Source organism: Thunnus albacares, chromosome 22 (genome assembly GCF_914725855.1).
Source record: "Thunnus albacares chromosome 22, fThuAlb1.1, whole genome shotgun sequence".
Taxonomy (NCBI): domain Eukaryota; kingdom Metazoa; phylum Chordata; class Actinopteri; order Scombriformes; family Scombridae; genus Thunnus; species Thunnus albacares.
In genome coordinates, this window is record NC_058127.1 from 4,518,832 (window position 1) to 4,533,034 (window position 14,203).

Sequence of the window (14,203 nt, forward strand, 5' to 3'; positions counted from 1 at the left end):
TTGACGTCTTACAAAAAGCAGTGTGTAGTCGGGGTCACATTTCACATGTCTATGAGTTGTTAACAGCTCCACCAAATAGTGATTTTTCCCTCTAAACTTCTCACATGCTTTCATTTCAATACATGTTCAAATGATCCAATATTTCACCATAAATCAAAGATTAGAGAAAAAGTCCAAAAACTGAAAACAGATTTGTGTATCAGAATTTTGTTTTTTCTTCTTTCCTCTCCCATTAATCATCTCACCACCCCTCAGATTTATCTGCTGACCCTTTGGAGGGGCCCGACCCCTAGGTTGGGAACCACTGGACTAAACTAGCTAACTGTATATAAAGTAGTGTAAACTAGGTCCACCTCCAGCAGCTACAACAGTAACATGCTGCTCTAACACTGATGCTTCACTATTAATAATCTAATGATTTACTTTTTTCACAATTGCCTTAAAAGCTTTCATCTTCCATGAGATACATGTCAAGAAAGTTGGAAAACCTCTGGTTGTTCCGGATAATCTTTGTTTCATTAATCAGCTGTCATGTAATAATAACTTGTCACACAGCATGAGTCACTGCGGGTGGCAGAGCGTTAGTCATCATCTTCAGCCTCATATAGGTGTGTTTGAGTGTGTATGTGTGTTTGAGTGTGTGTAAGCAGATGTTTGATTAGTAAAAGATTTGAATGCTGTGATATCTTTGTGTGTTGTGTGTGTGTGTGTTGTGTGTGTGTGTGTGTCCTCCCTTGAGAGGTCAAATTCATTTGTAGTGTAAATATTTGTCAGTGTATTATTTCTCAAACAGGTTTGTGGTGACTTTTTTGTGTGTGTGTACACTTTCACTGGCGGCCATATTAGCTTCGCAGTCCAGCTCTATGAATGTTGCTATAGCAACCAGTGATTCCCATAACCATATGCCACGGTTATATTGTACAAAAGTTACTATAATCCCAGTTTGCCGAGTCACACTTTGTGTTGTAAATGCATGGAACAAGCTTCCAGAGAACGTAGTTCAGCTCCTTTTAAAATAGACTGGATAAATTCTGGCCAACAAAGAATATTTTTTATAATTATAAAGTTGATTTGTGATTATTTGCAGAGTTATTGTTATTTTAAACAAGTACAGTGTTTCCTTTAGGTTGAGTGGTTTGGTCTGGTGGGGGGGTTGGGTAGGGGGTGATTAGCAGCCGCACATTTCTCCGTTCTCTAGTTCTCTGTTTAACGTCGCAGGTTAGGCTAACCCATTATTGCTAACTTTGGAGCTAACCCCTTCACTTTTCCAGCAGTTGGGGAAACAACAGACGTGACTTTTCATGGCCTTGACCATAGACTGTATATAAATGTATATACAGTCTATGGTCTTGACAATCTGCAGCATTTATTAACTGACACGCTGTAGTCTGTACTGTACATTTACTGCCAGACTGACAACTTACTGCTAACCTTTTCCACTGCTCCGCTCGCATTCACTATCACTTTTCTGACACTCGCTCTCTTGCTTAACCACTCACTCACTTATCACTGCCCTATTCCTTAAAAGGAGTTATGCTACCTGGAGTTTCCCAGGCAACAACACAGACATTGACTCACGTTTCCAAACAGCGCTGCTCAGAGGCTACCAAAGGCTATTGATTTGCAAATGAATGGATGTTTGGCATTATTTTTGGCATTTAAAAAAATATTGTTTGGCCTTGCAGGGGTTCTCGTTGGCCTGGTGGCCCGCCAGGCCTGTACTATTATAGAGGAAACACTGAAGTATATTGTGATGTTGTTTTGTTGTATGGTATTGGAGTATTGGAGTCTGGTGTGGAGGATTTGTATCTTGTTCCAGAACAGTTTCAATAAATTCCAATAAAATTTCAATAAATTATATAAGACATCTTTGTCAACATCCAAGTAGTAATTATGACCTTGAGATTTTTGTTTTACTGAAAGCTCTGACATGAAGCAAACAAATAATGACATATTATATCAGCCAAAGTTCATTGTTAAAAGTAACTAAACCCGAATTTAATGCTGTTTGATTTCTGTCCATAAACCAGCTCTGCCAACTCTAGCTCAAGGCCACATAACTTTACATTTGTTAACAGGGGCAGGACTTTGACTCTTAACAAATGTAAATTTTCGCACTGAATAATAGTTAGTCAAAGACCTGCCCCTCCTCCTTGCTAGCCTCTGTTAGCTAGCCAACTAGCTAGCTAACCCAACCTTCTAACACAGTGAGTGTGTTTACATGCGCACTAGTATCCTGGATATTATCGGGTTTTTGGAGTATCCTGGTTATGTTTTGCAGCTGATTCATCACCAGCCAAGTTTGCAAGTAACTTTACAATGTTACACGTCACAGTTAATGTTTACCCACATTTGGGGGATTGTCAGGTATTAATTTTAACCCCTGTTCATGTTCCATGTAAACACCATATCCCGAATATGATCAAAACAGGGATACTAGTTCGCATATAAACACATTTACTGGGCATCAATGTGATGAAGTACTTTGATTTTGCAGGTACTTATTTTGCAGTTGGCCAGAAACAGAAATTAATCTCCTATTGATGTATCCATAAACAGTTTCTCAATTAGTTTTCCAGATATCACAATCTATTGGCATCACTGTGTTAAATTACATGTACTGCCGATAGAGGATTTTATCCATATAGAGTTGCGAAATGTGAGGGGCCGCTAGTTCTGGAAGTGCTTTTCCCCATTCTGTATTCCCATTTCAAATATTTCTTTCAATGATGTCCTCGATGTTACTGCACATAGAAACTCAGGACTCTCCTGGATAATGTAACAATCCTATAGGATTATATTATGACCATCAGTTTCAGTTATTTCAACTTTGTTTCTGAGAAATTACATTTTGTCCTTGATTTTGGTGGACAGCTAAGAATACTACAATACCCCATGAGCCTCAGTGGTCGTTGCATTGGAGAAGAAGCAACGGGCGCTATCTTGTTGAAGTTGTAAACAAGTTGTAGCCATAGTTGTTTGAATTCACTCAAAAGTGACCCAGTAATTTAAACTGTATTGATTCACTCTGTAGACTGTTAAATCAGTTTTCTCAACACCGTAATCTTTAGCTTCTACCCACCGATAAAGGCACATGTGACCAAATTTTAAGCTTGGTGATCCTTGGGAGCCGTAGTTAACTTCTAGCCCAAAATGTTTAAGTACAGTCTTTTACCTTTTTACTTTTCACTAAAGAACCAGATATTGTTGTTCACCTTTTGTACTGATGATTTAAGCGGGAGAGTTTGATGCATATCAAAGCTGCAGAAATGCTAAAACTATGAGTCACATAACATTGTCTATGAGAATAATAAATGGAATTTTTACTTCCCGAAATATCTCCTCCCACTTTGTAACTCTATTGCCCACTCTTATTGTAATCCACTGTAACTTACTGAATTCCAGCTTTTACCAGCCACAAAAGGAGATTTTAGGACAACAGAGTATCACTTTTTACAGTGTAACCTGTAAAGTTCATTTTTACCTGCCTGCATGGTTTTAATTCCCAGCCATGCTGCAAACGTAGCTGAATTACATCCACGGACAAACCTCAACGACAATCCTGCTCGACCGGCTCTCTGCTTATTATCCTCTATCAGACTGTTCTCTAATGTTCCTTCATAATGGAAACACACAGATGACAGTGTTTCATACCATCGTCTAAACTCTGATGTGTGTAAAGCAGCCAGTTAGTTAGAAAAATCATTACAGGAGAAAACAGGGGGGAGGGATTTTTCATGGTGGATTTAAGTTTTGTCATGCACTGTCACTGTCAGTTACTCATTCACTCTTTGTCTATTTTTTCACCACCAGTCTTTCACGAGTCGTCACTTCATTTTTTTTCCCATCTCAGAGCCGTGGGCTGTCTCTTTCTCCCTACTCTCTCTCTCTCTCTCTGTATTGAGGTCAGAGCCGACGCTGTAGGAATGTGGAGCAAAGGCAAGAGATGGATGTATAAAGGGATCATAATTGGGTTGGCTGAGAAAAGATAACTAACAATTGCGCAGTCAGCTCACCAAACACACACACAAGCACAGCTCAGGCGAATTAGAAGTTTCTTTTTCTGAATGAGTAGATTTCAGTGTCGCAGCATGCGTTTGAAATGGAGCCTCTTCACCAGCCTTTGCCCTGCGTCAACCAATGGTGTTCAGAGTCACTTCCAATGGTGGATTCTAAACAAACTAACGTGACCAAGCTCTTCATGATGAAGGAACATGTCACCCAGTGCAGCAGTGGTGGCTTACTAACATGTTTTTAATAGTTTTTAGGAAAACAACGGAGGTCTATGGCACAGAGGAATAAGATATATCAGGCTTTGGATACGCACACAATACTTGTTAGTAGATCAGTTCATTGTTGGTTTGCCTCTGTAAATGTGGTTTGTTAACAATAAGAAAAATACAGAAATCACCAGACATAACCTTTAAGTAAAACAACTGAAACAAAGTATGATTTAGACCTTTTAGTCCTTACAACTGGTACCCTAAAAAAGACAACCAGATGGAAGTAACTCAAACTCCCTGAACAAAGGATGGTCTTAGTAAGCCTGAATAACCTCAACCTTCCTGAGAAAATGTTTATTATAGATGTCAGAGAGCTGAACCTGGCCCACTCCAGTAACTTTACTGGACACTTTCACAAGACAATTTAATCCATTTTTGTTGGACAGACTGAGGTTCACATACCACAGTACAGTGCAAAAAGAAAAATCTGATTCAATGAAAATGTGATAAAACAGAGTCATCATGGATCCACAAACATTAAAAAAGTTAATTTTTCTAAGAAAATAAAGATGCAGCAGCAGTAGAGTTACCCATTGTATTAGTTGACAGTAGTGGTAGTAAAAGCACCAGCACTAGTAGTAGTATTATTGGCAGTAGTAGTATACTGTAGTATACACTAGTAGTATTATTGGCAGTAGTAGTATACTGTAATAGTAGTATACTGTAATTTAGCAGTAGTATTAGTAGTAATAGTATTAGTAGCAGTAGTAGTAGTATAAGTTAGCAGTAGTAGTATTAATGGCAGTAGTAGTAGTGTACTGTAATTTAGCAGTAGTAGTAGTAATAGTATTAGTAGCAGTAGTAGTAGTATTAATGGCAATAGTAGTAGTGTACTGTAATTTAGCAGTAGTATTAGTGGTACTAACAGTATATTACTAGTAGTAGTAGTAGTAGTATAAGCAGTAGTAATAGTATTAGCAGCAGTAGTAGTAGTTAGCAGTAGTAGTAATATTTGTTGACAGTAGTAGTAACAAAGTTGTCAAACTGAGTTCACACATCACTGCGTCTTGTTCATTCTGACTCCTCATTAACCCTGTGACCCCGTTAGCCAATCAGGGCCCTTCGTGTGAACCGGGTCAGCGGTTTGGCCCCATCTATTTTTACATTTGGAGTCGCGTGATTGGATGATGTCATCTCGAGTTTAAATCGCAGCCCGTCACCTTTTGTTTACAGTAAGCCTTTGAACCTTTGAAGATGAAGGGATGATATTAATAATCTGACCCACTGGTTTACACACACACACATGCACATGCACATGCACATGCACATGCACATACATGTACAAGCACACAAAAAACCCACTGTGACCCCGATTTTGTTGTCTGCCAAGTAAACAAACTGTCATTGTTTGTAACCAGGTCTGTTACCACAACAATCAGTAGCACTCTGACTGGTTGCCATGGTAGACATGGCAACCCCAGCCCTGGCATCTGAAACACACACACACACATGTCTTGTACTCTCTCCCTACAAGAGAGAGAACGACACACCAAACTCCATTGCAAATTCTGTTAATTTAGTTAACTTTTCCTTTTAGTAAATGCATCAAACCTATAAAATGAGTTCAGCTGTTTTCTGAAGTATGAACATGTGCTGGTAAATTCAGCTCAATGAAGTCACCAAGTAATAATTATTTTAATGGAAAGACAGTTTTATCGACATTATTTGCACAAGTTGCGACCATAATGGTTTTTCTAAACTGACACGAGCCAGAAATGGATATTAAAAAGAAAAAAATTAAACTAAAGCTACATTGCACTCTTGTAATGCTAAAAATATAAAAATCTTTAAATATGTGCATCTTGTTGTTTATTCACAGGATGAAACAACGATTTGTTTCCCTTGAATGCTCATTAAAAATTAATCTAAATATATATTTTTCAAAGAATTCAAGATGTTTGTATTCTTCCCCTGCTTCAAACAGATACATAATATATGTGACTGTGTTACCTTTTAGCTATAGCATGTCTGCCAATAATACAAAAACAAGTGGAACTTAATGAATGAATAGGATGCTATTGAACTTACATGTTAATCTTGGCACATTTAAAGTGGAAAAGAATTTAAAAACTATATAAAAATAAAAACTAACAGTCATGAAACTTAACATTTTAGTTGTGTAACAGCTTGTCATGTCAAGTCATGTTCGACAAATCACTTATTTTTGCCTATGAGCAAGGCAGCATTAAACTTCTGAGTTTTTGAATGGAGTTTGAATGTGCCATTCTTTCCCCAAATAAATAAATGGATCAGCAGTAATCAGGTCAGTACAGACCAGAACTTATTGCAGCAGTAACTCACCACTGCACACACACACACTCATACACACTCACTCACTGGGCAGGCCGGGTTGTTAGCACGATTAAGTGGCAAGTTTGATGGAAGAAATCGGGCAATCAAACAGAGATGTGAGATTAGGTTATGTAACACACTTACACACACATCTTTAATTCATCAGCAGGAAGTGTATATCTTTGTTGACATGTATCCAGAATTTCACACAGGGGACTCCGCCTGTGTGTGTGTGTGTGTGTTAAATAATTTAGCAGTGCAGGGATTTAGTCCGAATGCGATGTCAGCCATATACGGATTTCCTGGTACGATCCTCTTCCTGTGCAGAGTGGAGTAAACAAAGCAGAAGGGCAGTTATTACAGAGTGTTACAGTGAATGTTTTTGCTCATTATTGTGAGAAAAAAATACAAGTGTCACCATAATGAAGTGGCCTTATTCAGATATAAACATCTGTGGGTAGAAACAAAATGAGAAATGCTCATCAATGTGTTACTGAAATGAGTAACGGATCAACAGGAAATTTTGATAATTGAGAATGTGTCTGTTTTCAAGCAAAACTACCAACTTTCTCTGATATGAGGATTTGCGTCATATCTCTGTTTTATGTCTTTGGTTTCACACAGTTGGTCTGCTAAAACAAGCAAAAATGAAGACATTTTTCACTATTTTCCCACATTTTATGGGAAAAGCTAATTAGTTGCTTGATAAGACTGATGATGTTTTGTATAAGCAAACATTTTGAATGTTTCTTTTCGACATTTTAGACACTAAATAATCAAATATAATATATAATATAAACATTATTTATACAGCAGTTTTTAAATCAAAGTTACAAAGTGCTTTACATGGTTAAAACATTTAATTGCTACAATTATACTCGCAATGGTTTTGTTGCACACATTTTGTATACTGTCATTTTTCAAAAAGGCTCAGTAATTTCTTAAAACAGCTGGGCACTGTAGTTTTTAATGAACGTTACTCAAACAGGAGGAAATAGTGCTTTTATTAGGGACTATTTTCATTGGTGGAGTAATACACATTTGTTTGTTCACTTACTGAGTACTTTTGGCAGCAGGATGGTATGTGTGGGGTTGAGTCCAAATACAGTGTGTGTGTTGACGGTAATGAAGGAGCATGTCACCTCTATTATTGATGTGTTTTTAATAGTTTTTGGACAAACAATGGAGGTCTACGGCACATATAATGTATCGGACTTTGGATATACACACAACACTTGTAAGTAGATCAGTTCATTGTTGGTTTTTGCCTTTTCATGGGATTTGTTGACAATAAGGAAAATATAGAATACAACCAGAGTTTTTCTTTTAAGGGCAACATACAACACACCTATTTCTCAGTTTCAACACACTTCAGCGCTTCAGAAAAGCAATAGTTTTAACGCACTCAACTCAACTCAACTCGTAAATGACGCAATGTGACTCGGCAGGTGTGTCAATTTATCTAGAAAATACTAATCAAGATGTATGTATGTTTGTATGTATGTTTATGTCTACACTGCAAACAGGAAGTGATAATAGCTAATTTGGCTTATTTTAATGGCGCCAATTTGCCAAAATGTAAACAAATATAGCCTGCAGCTATATCAAAGCACTATGGGAACTGAGAGCATGATTATCCCCCAAATCAAAGACAAGGCACAAATAATAATAATAGGAGTGACAAAATCCATTAATATTAACTTTTATCAATAGTTTTATGACATTACTAATGCTCAGAATTATATTTATTTATATTTACTCTCCTCTGTCCATTCATATATTTGTCCTGTGTTGAAAACCGATGGACATACAGATAAAAAAAAATGCTTTAAGGTAATAAAGATAATCGGCAGGTAGAAATGTCACCATCAGCAACACATTTATTAATACCAGTTGACTGATTGAATCCTCGTCTCTTTTATATACTGCAATAACAACAGATCAACTCTTGACTTTTAATGTTTTCTGAACTTTTCTACAGCTTTAATAGTTTGTTCAACAACTTGCCATCCAGCCACAATACAGACAGAAGGTGAGGGTGAAGGTGTGATAGGTGTGTGTGTGTGTGTGTGTGTGTGTGTGTGTGTGTGTGTGTGTGTGTGTGTGTGTGTGTGAGGAGGACAATGATAAAGAAACTGCCAGCTGGAGTTGTTTGATCGTTCAGAGAAAACAAACAGGTTTCAATGGAGACAAGAGTCACTCACACACAAATATACGTGACACAAAAGGAAATGTTTAACATTACGTAATGTTATAAATGTTTAATTAACATTCATATAATTACAAGACATTTTTGAAAGCAACACACACACACTCACATTGGTCAATATGAATAAAACAGAAGAATGTCAGTGTGAGTCCAACATGGTCGCATGCCAAATGGATTTTTCCAAGTCATTCGTGTCTGTGCTGTGGTTTCAGTTTACATTTAGCTCTGCAGTACAATTTCTTCTTCTGATATAATCAATCTAACCTACAATCAAAATTTAAAGAGGACCTATTATGCTCATTTCCAGCTCTATAATTTTATTCTGGGACTCCACTAGAGTAGCTTTGCATGACTCACAGTTCAAAAAACTCCTTATTTATCTTATACAGGCCATTATGCAGCCCCTCCTGTCTCTTTAAGGCCCCCCCTCCTGATGAGCCCTGTTCTGATTGGCCAGCTTTCTGGAAGTCCGCCAAGGTGCTGCAGTGTCAGAGTTCTGTTAAGTTACTGCCGATGCAAACCCAACATTTACTGCTTTACTGCTTCATATTAAAAGCTTTGAAATGACTAAATATAAGTGGATTCAGTGTTCATTTGTGAACCTGTCCTTTTAACTTAGCACTGAACATGAGCTGTGTCTTCCCCGGCTCAAGTCCGCTAGGGACCTTTATTGCATCATTTCCACTAATTTTCCTTTCATCTGTACTATAAACTCTGTAATAAATGTCGAAAACATGTCTAAGAAAAGACAGAGCTTCTTCAAAGCTTCTACAAAGTTTCTGGAGTTTTCCTCATTTAGATTTTTCTTAATTTCTCCGCAGTATCTGCTGACCTCTGGATTTGACCTTTGACCTTTTAATGACCTCTGATGTTCCTAACACGATGACGCATCTTCACTGTCATCACCACACTCAGCGTCCCTCCTCTCACTATGGTCGCCCATCAGCTCGGTGACCATCCAGTCTGTTGCTATACCCTCCGTCAACTGGCTGTGAGAATGCACGTGATGGGCAGCGTCTCCCCGGCCAACGAGAGGGAGAGTTTCTCTCTCCATGAGGAGGACGTTGCCGTGGCTGTGCCGACGTCTCCTCCTTCCCCTCCTTGTCCTCTATCGAGATTTTCTGATAACCAGACGAGAGCATCTCCGCCACCACCTCCACCTCCTCCTCCTCCTCCTCCTCCTTGTCTTCCTCCTCCTCCCCCTCCTCCCCTGCCATCTCTGCTCCCTGGACTGGGAGACCCCACAGGAGGCCTGAGGAAGAAGAAGAGGGTGAGGAGTTTCTTCTGGAAAACAATACCAGCGGAGCAGGTAAAGTCTCTGAAAAACTGATTCACACATTTATTATATTCAAGCACATTGAACATCCTAATATCCTCTGTTTGTGTGTCACAGGTGAAGGGGCGGGCCAACCTGTGGACTCAGGGTCTGGTGCAGCAGGAGTACCAGATTGATGTCCAGACCATCGAGGAGCTGTTTGGTCAGAACGACTCTCAGTCAAACGCCAAGACCACGCCCAAAAGAGGAGGGAAGGCCAGGAGCTCGTTCAGGGACATCAGAGAGGAGGTGTGTGTGCTGCTGTTTGTTGAAGGTGTGGAGGAGGTGAAGTGTGTGTGGACAGTTTCCACCTGGGCTGTGTGACCTCAAACTTCTCACCTTTACCTCTCTTTCTCTCTCTCTCTGTCTCTATATGTCTCTCTACCAACCAGGTCTCTATTCTTGACTCAAAGAGAGGGATGAACATTGGGATTTTCCTCAAACAGTTCAAGAGGTAAGCCTCACTTTGTGACTCTTACAACAAACACACACAGTCACACACACTTTTCACCTCCATTGAGATTTTCCACTGTAGCCTGAATATTTTCTAACATGAAAGGCAAATAAATTACTCCAGAATTCAATAAAACAAGAACCAAAATGGCTATTTACATTGAAATATCACACGCGTTAAAAAGCTTATCAGATGTCAAAATACTACCGAGCAGTTTATGGAGCTATGAGACAGGATTTTACAATTCTGGAAAGTTATCACAACAATAATCACTTTACTATACTCACGTTATCTTAGCCTAGCATAAAGAATGGAAACAGGGGGGAAACATTTAGCCTGAATCTGTCCCCATAAAATTTTTGTTTTTACACTTCAGTTTTTGTACAAATTAAACAGACACGATATGACGTGTAAATTAATGAGCTTTATAGGTGTTTGTTGGCGGATTTTGTTACCTTTGAAGAGAGTTTCCTTCTGTTTCCAGCCTTTATGTTAAGCTAAACTTACAGTAGCTTCATATTTACTGTACAGACTTCAGAGCAGTATCAATCTTCTCAGCTCACTCTCAGCAAGAAAGCATGTATTAAATGTATTTCTCGAAATGTTCCTTTAATATCAAGCCTGGTTCAGCTTTTGTTGCCAGCAAACCTGTTTTCTGTATGAGCATCTTTTACAGCATCCCTGACATGAATAAGAAGGTTTTGATAGAGCAAAATGCAAATGTAAACACTCTCTAAAAATCACATTTCAGCAGCTGTTTTTTATAGTTAAAGAAATTTCAGATATTTTACGAGGGAGACAAACAGCAGACCTGGACTGATGGACACTGAATGGCTTTGATGAACACACGTGTCCAGTCAGGATGGGAGGTTTACATCTCGATAAGTTGAAGATGCTTTCAATAGATCTGCGTTTGAATAATGTCTCTTGTAGGACGCGCCCCGGGGTAACAATCTGACAGAAAGGGTGTTGGCGTGATGTGTCTTCTCGCCCTCATCACAAAGTGTAGTGGGTAAATAGATGTGGTTATGCTGGCATGTTGTGCAAGAATGTAGACAGACACGCTGCTGACATGTGACTAATTCCACGTTTGCATCACATCAGAGGACCGGGGTGATGTCACAGCACAACGAGTTAGAAGAATTGATTGAATATCTGTCATCCAAATAACTTCAAAGGACAGGTTCACAATTTTTCAAGTTTGTCTTAAAACAACAGTCAGGAGCCCAAATGACCACTGAAACAGGTTTTTCTTGCTGTAGTCATTCCTCTTGTTCATACTGGCCATTCTGTGCAAAACCTTATTTAAAAGTTTATCTGAAGTTAATATGAAGCTTCAGCACAGACTGGGAGGGAGCCAAATGGTGTCCATATACTGCAGCAGAGTGTTTTAGTAACATAAGGGGAGGGCAACGGGATCATTAAGTGTCCTGAATGTGTTTATGTTGTATTGACTGTGTCAATATGTTCAGACTGAGTGCTTACCAAACACACTGAGAGACATACAGGCATGAGGGAGCGAGAGCATGTATGACAGCCACAGTATGAACCAGAAACAAGCACATAAGCCACCAATAAATATAAGTATTATATAAGTATTATATAAGTATTGATATATATGATTTCCCATTCTCTCTAGAAACAGTTCAGTTACTGCACCTGAAAACACTTATAGATGAATTGTAGTTGGACGTTAACAAGCAGCCTTCACTGCGATAATACCTCACTAATAAACCTGCACAATAACACTGTAATGTATGTATGTAAAGGATTTCTCTTGTTAAGCACCTTTATAGAAACCTCATCTGTAGCTGACATTAACGGCTCATGAGCTGATGAGCTTGTGTGTTTGAGTTCTCCATCTATATATCCATTTTCCACCACTCCTCTGGGTTAGGGTGGCAGCAGGCTAAGCAAAGTACCCAGCCATAACCTCCAGCTCTTTCTGATGGGCTCCTGAAGGATTCCCCAACCAGACTTGATAAATAAATCCTTCTGGGGTCCGGCAGCCATCCTCAACTGTCTCCTTTTGATACCAAAGACCGGCAGTTCTTCCCCGATCTCCTTCTCGATGTTGGATCTTCTCTTTAAGTGTGAGCCCAGCCACCCTGCGAAGAAAATTCACTTCGGCCACTTGTACAGTATCCATGATCTCCATTTGGGTTCAGGCTGGCCTTTATTTTCCATCCATCAGTTTAACGAAAACATTCTGACGTCAGCCACGTAATGCAAGTTGAGTACAGAGCTGATACAATTCAGTAACTGGAAACTCAGCTTTTGGAGGGAAATGCTCTGAAATACAGTTGTCCATTTTAGGGCTGCAGCGAATGATTGTTTTCATAATTGATTAATCACTTTGTTCATAAAGTGTCACAAAATAGTAAAAAAAAATTATTATATAAGAAATTATAATTTCTTACAGCCCAAGAGGACGTCTTCAAATGTCATGTTTTGTCTGACCAACCATCCAAAACCCAAAGATATTCAGTTTACTCTCATGTATGACATTTGAGAAGCTGCAACCAGCAAATGTTTGTTGTTACAGATTAATTTGCTGTGGAACAACTAATCGATTAATCAACTAATCGTAGCAGCTCTAGTCCATTTGTTCGTTTTTTTTGTCTGGAAAATATCAGAAAATAGTGAATAATGCTCTTCACAATTCCCCAGAAGCCCAATACCGTCTCCAAATGTCTTGTTTTGTCGGACCAACCAAAGATACTTAGTTCACAATGATATAAAACAGAGAGAAGCAGCAAATCCTCACATTTGAGAAGCTAGAAACAGAGAATGTTTTGGATTTTTTTGCTTGACAAGTGACTGAAATGATTAATTTTCTGTTGGTAATGATTTCAGAACTACTTGGGAATAATTTCTTACTGTTAATTAAATGTGAAATCTTCTTTCTCCTCCAGGTCCAATCAGGTGATAGTAGACGATATTCGCCATGGAAACAGTGATCCATACGGGGCGGAGCCTCTGAGGGAGCTGCTGAAACTGCTGCCAGATACTGAGGAGGTGACACACACACACACACACACACACACACACACACACACACACACACACACACACACACACACATTAATGTCATCATGTTAGTTTGTGTCTCATCTGTTTTCTCTCCTGAAGGTGATGAAGCTGAAGGCGTACCAAGGCGACATCTCTAAACTCTCATTGGCCGACTCATTCGTGTACCTGCTGATTCAGCTCCCCAGGTGCGAGTTTAAAGATCAGAGTGGTATCTTGTTTTAGATTTTTGTCTAGGTGAAGTGACCTCTGGCTTTATATTCGCATTACATTAATTTGTTTATAATGTTGGTGATCAAAGGGTTTATTTTGTTGTTGAAGAAGCGCTGTGTCTTTTCGTAGACATGTTAATTTATTAGAGAGTTTATAGAAGTTGATGGCAGGAAAATGAGTGGATATGATGCAATAAAGGTCCCCGCTGGACTGGAACCAAGAAAGAGACAGCTCATGTTTGGTGTCTTAAAACAACAATCAGGATCTCAAATGAACAGTGAAACATGTTTTTCTTGCTGTAATCGTTCCTCCTGTTCATACTGACCATTAGAAGATCCCTTCATAATGCACTTACAATGGAAGTGATGGGGGACAAAATCCACAGTCCTCCTTCTGTGCAAAAATGT

General features: G+C 39.0%; 1 protein-coding gene across 1 annotated transcript in view; it reads left to right on the top strand.

Annotated features, from left to right (window-relative positions):
• The window catches only part of LOC122974064 (FH2 domain-containing protein 1-like), a 32,829-nt gene that overhangs the window by 6,972 nt on the left and 11,654 nt on the right, over nucleotides 1–14,203 (top strand). The window contains exons 2-6 of the mRNA XM_044341908.1: nucleotides 9,606–10,093; nucleotides 10,178–10,348; nucleotides 10,492–10,553; nucleotides 13,469–13,571; nucleotides 13,686–13,771. Coding sequence (XP_044197843.1) covers nucleotides 9,716–10,093; nucleotides 10,178–10,348; nucleotides 10,492–10,553; nucleotides 13,469–13,571; nucleotides 13,686–13,771 — 800 coding nt within the window. The 5' untranslated portion in view covers nucleotides 9,606–9,715. The remainder of the gene's footprint in view (nucleotides 1–9,605; nucleotides 10,094–10,177; nucleotides 10,349–10,491; nucleotides 10,554–13,468; nucleotides 13,572–13,685; nucleotides 13,772–14,203) is intronic.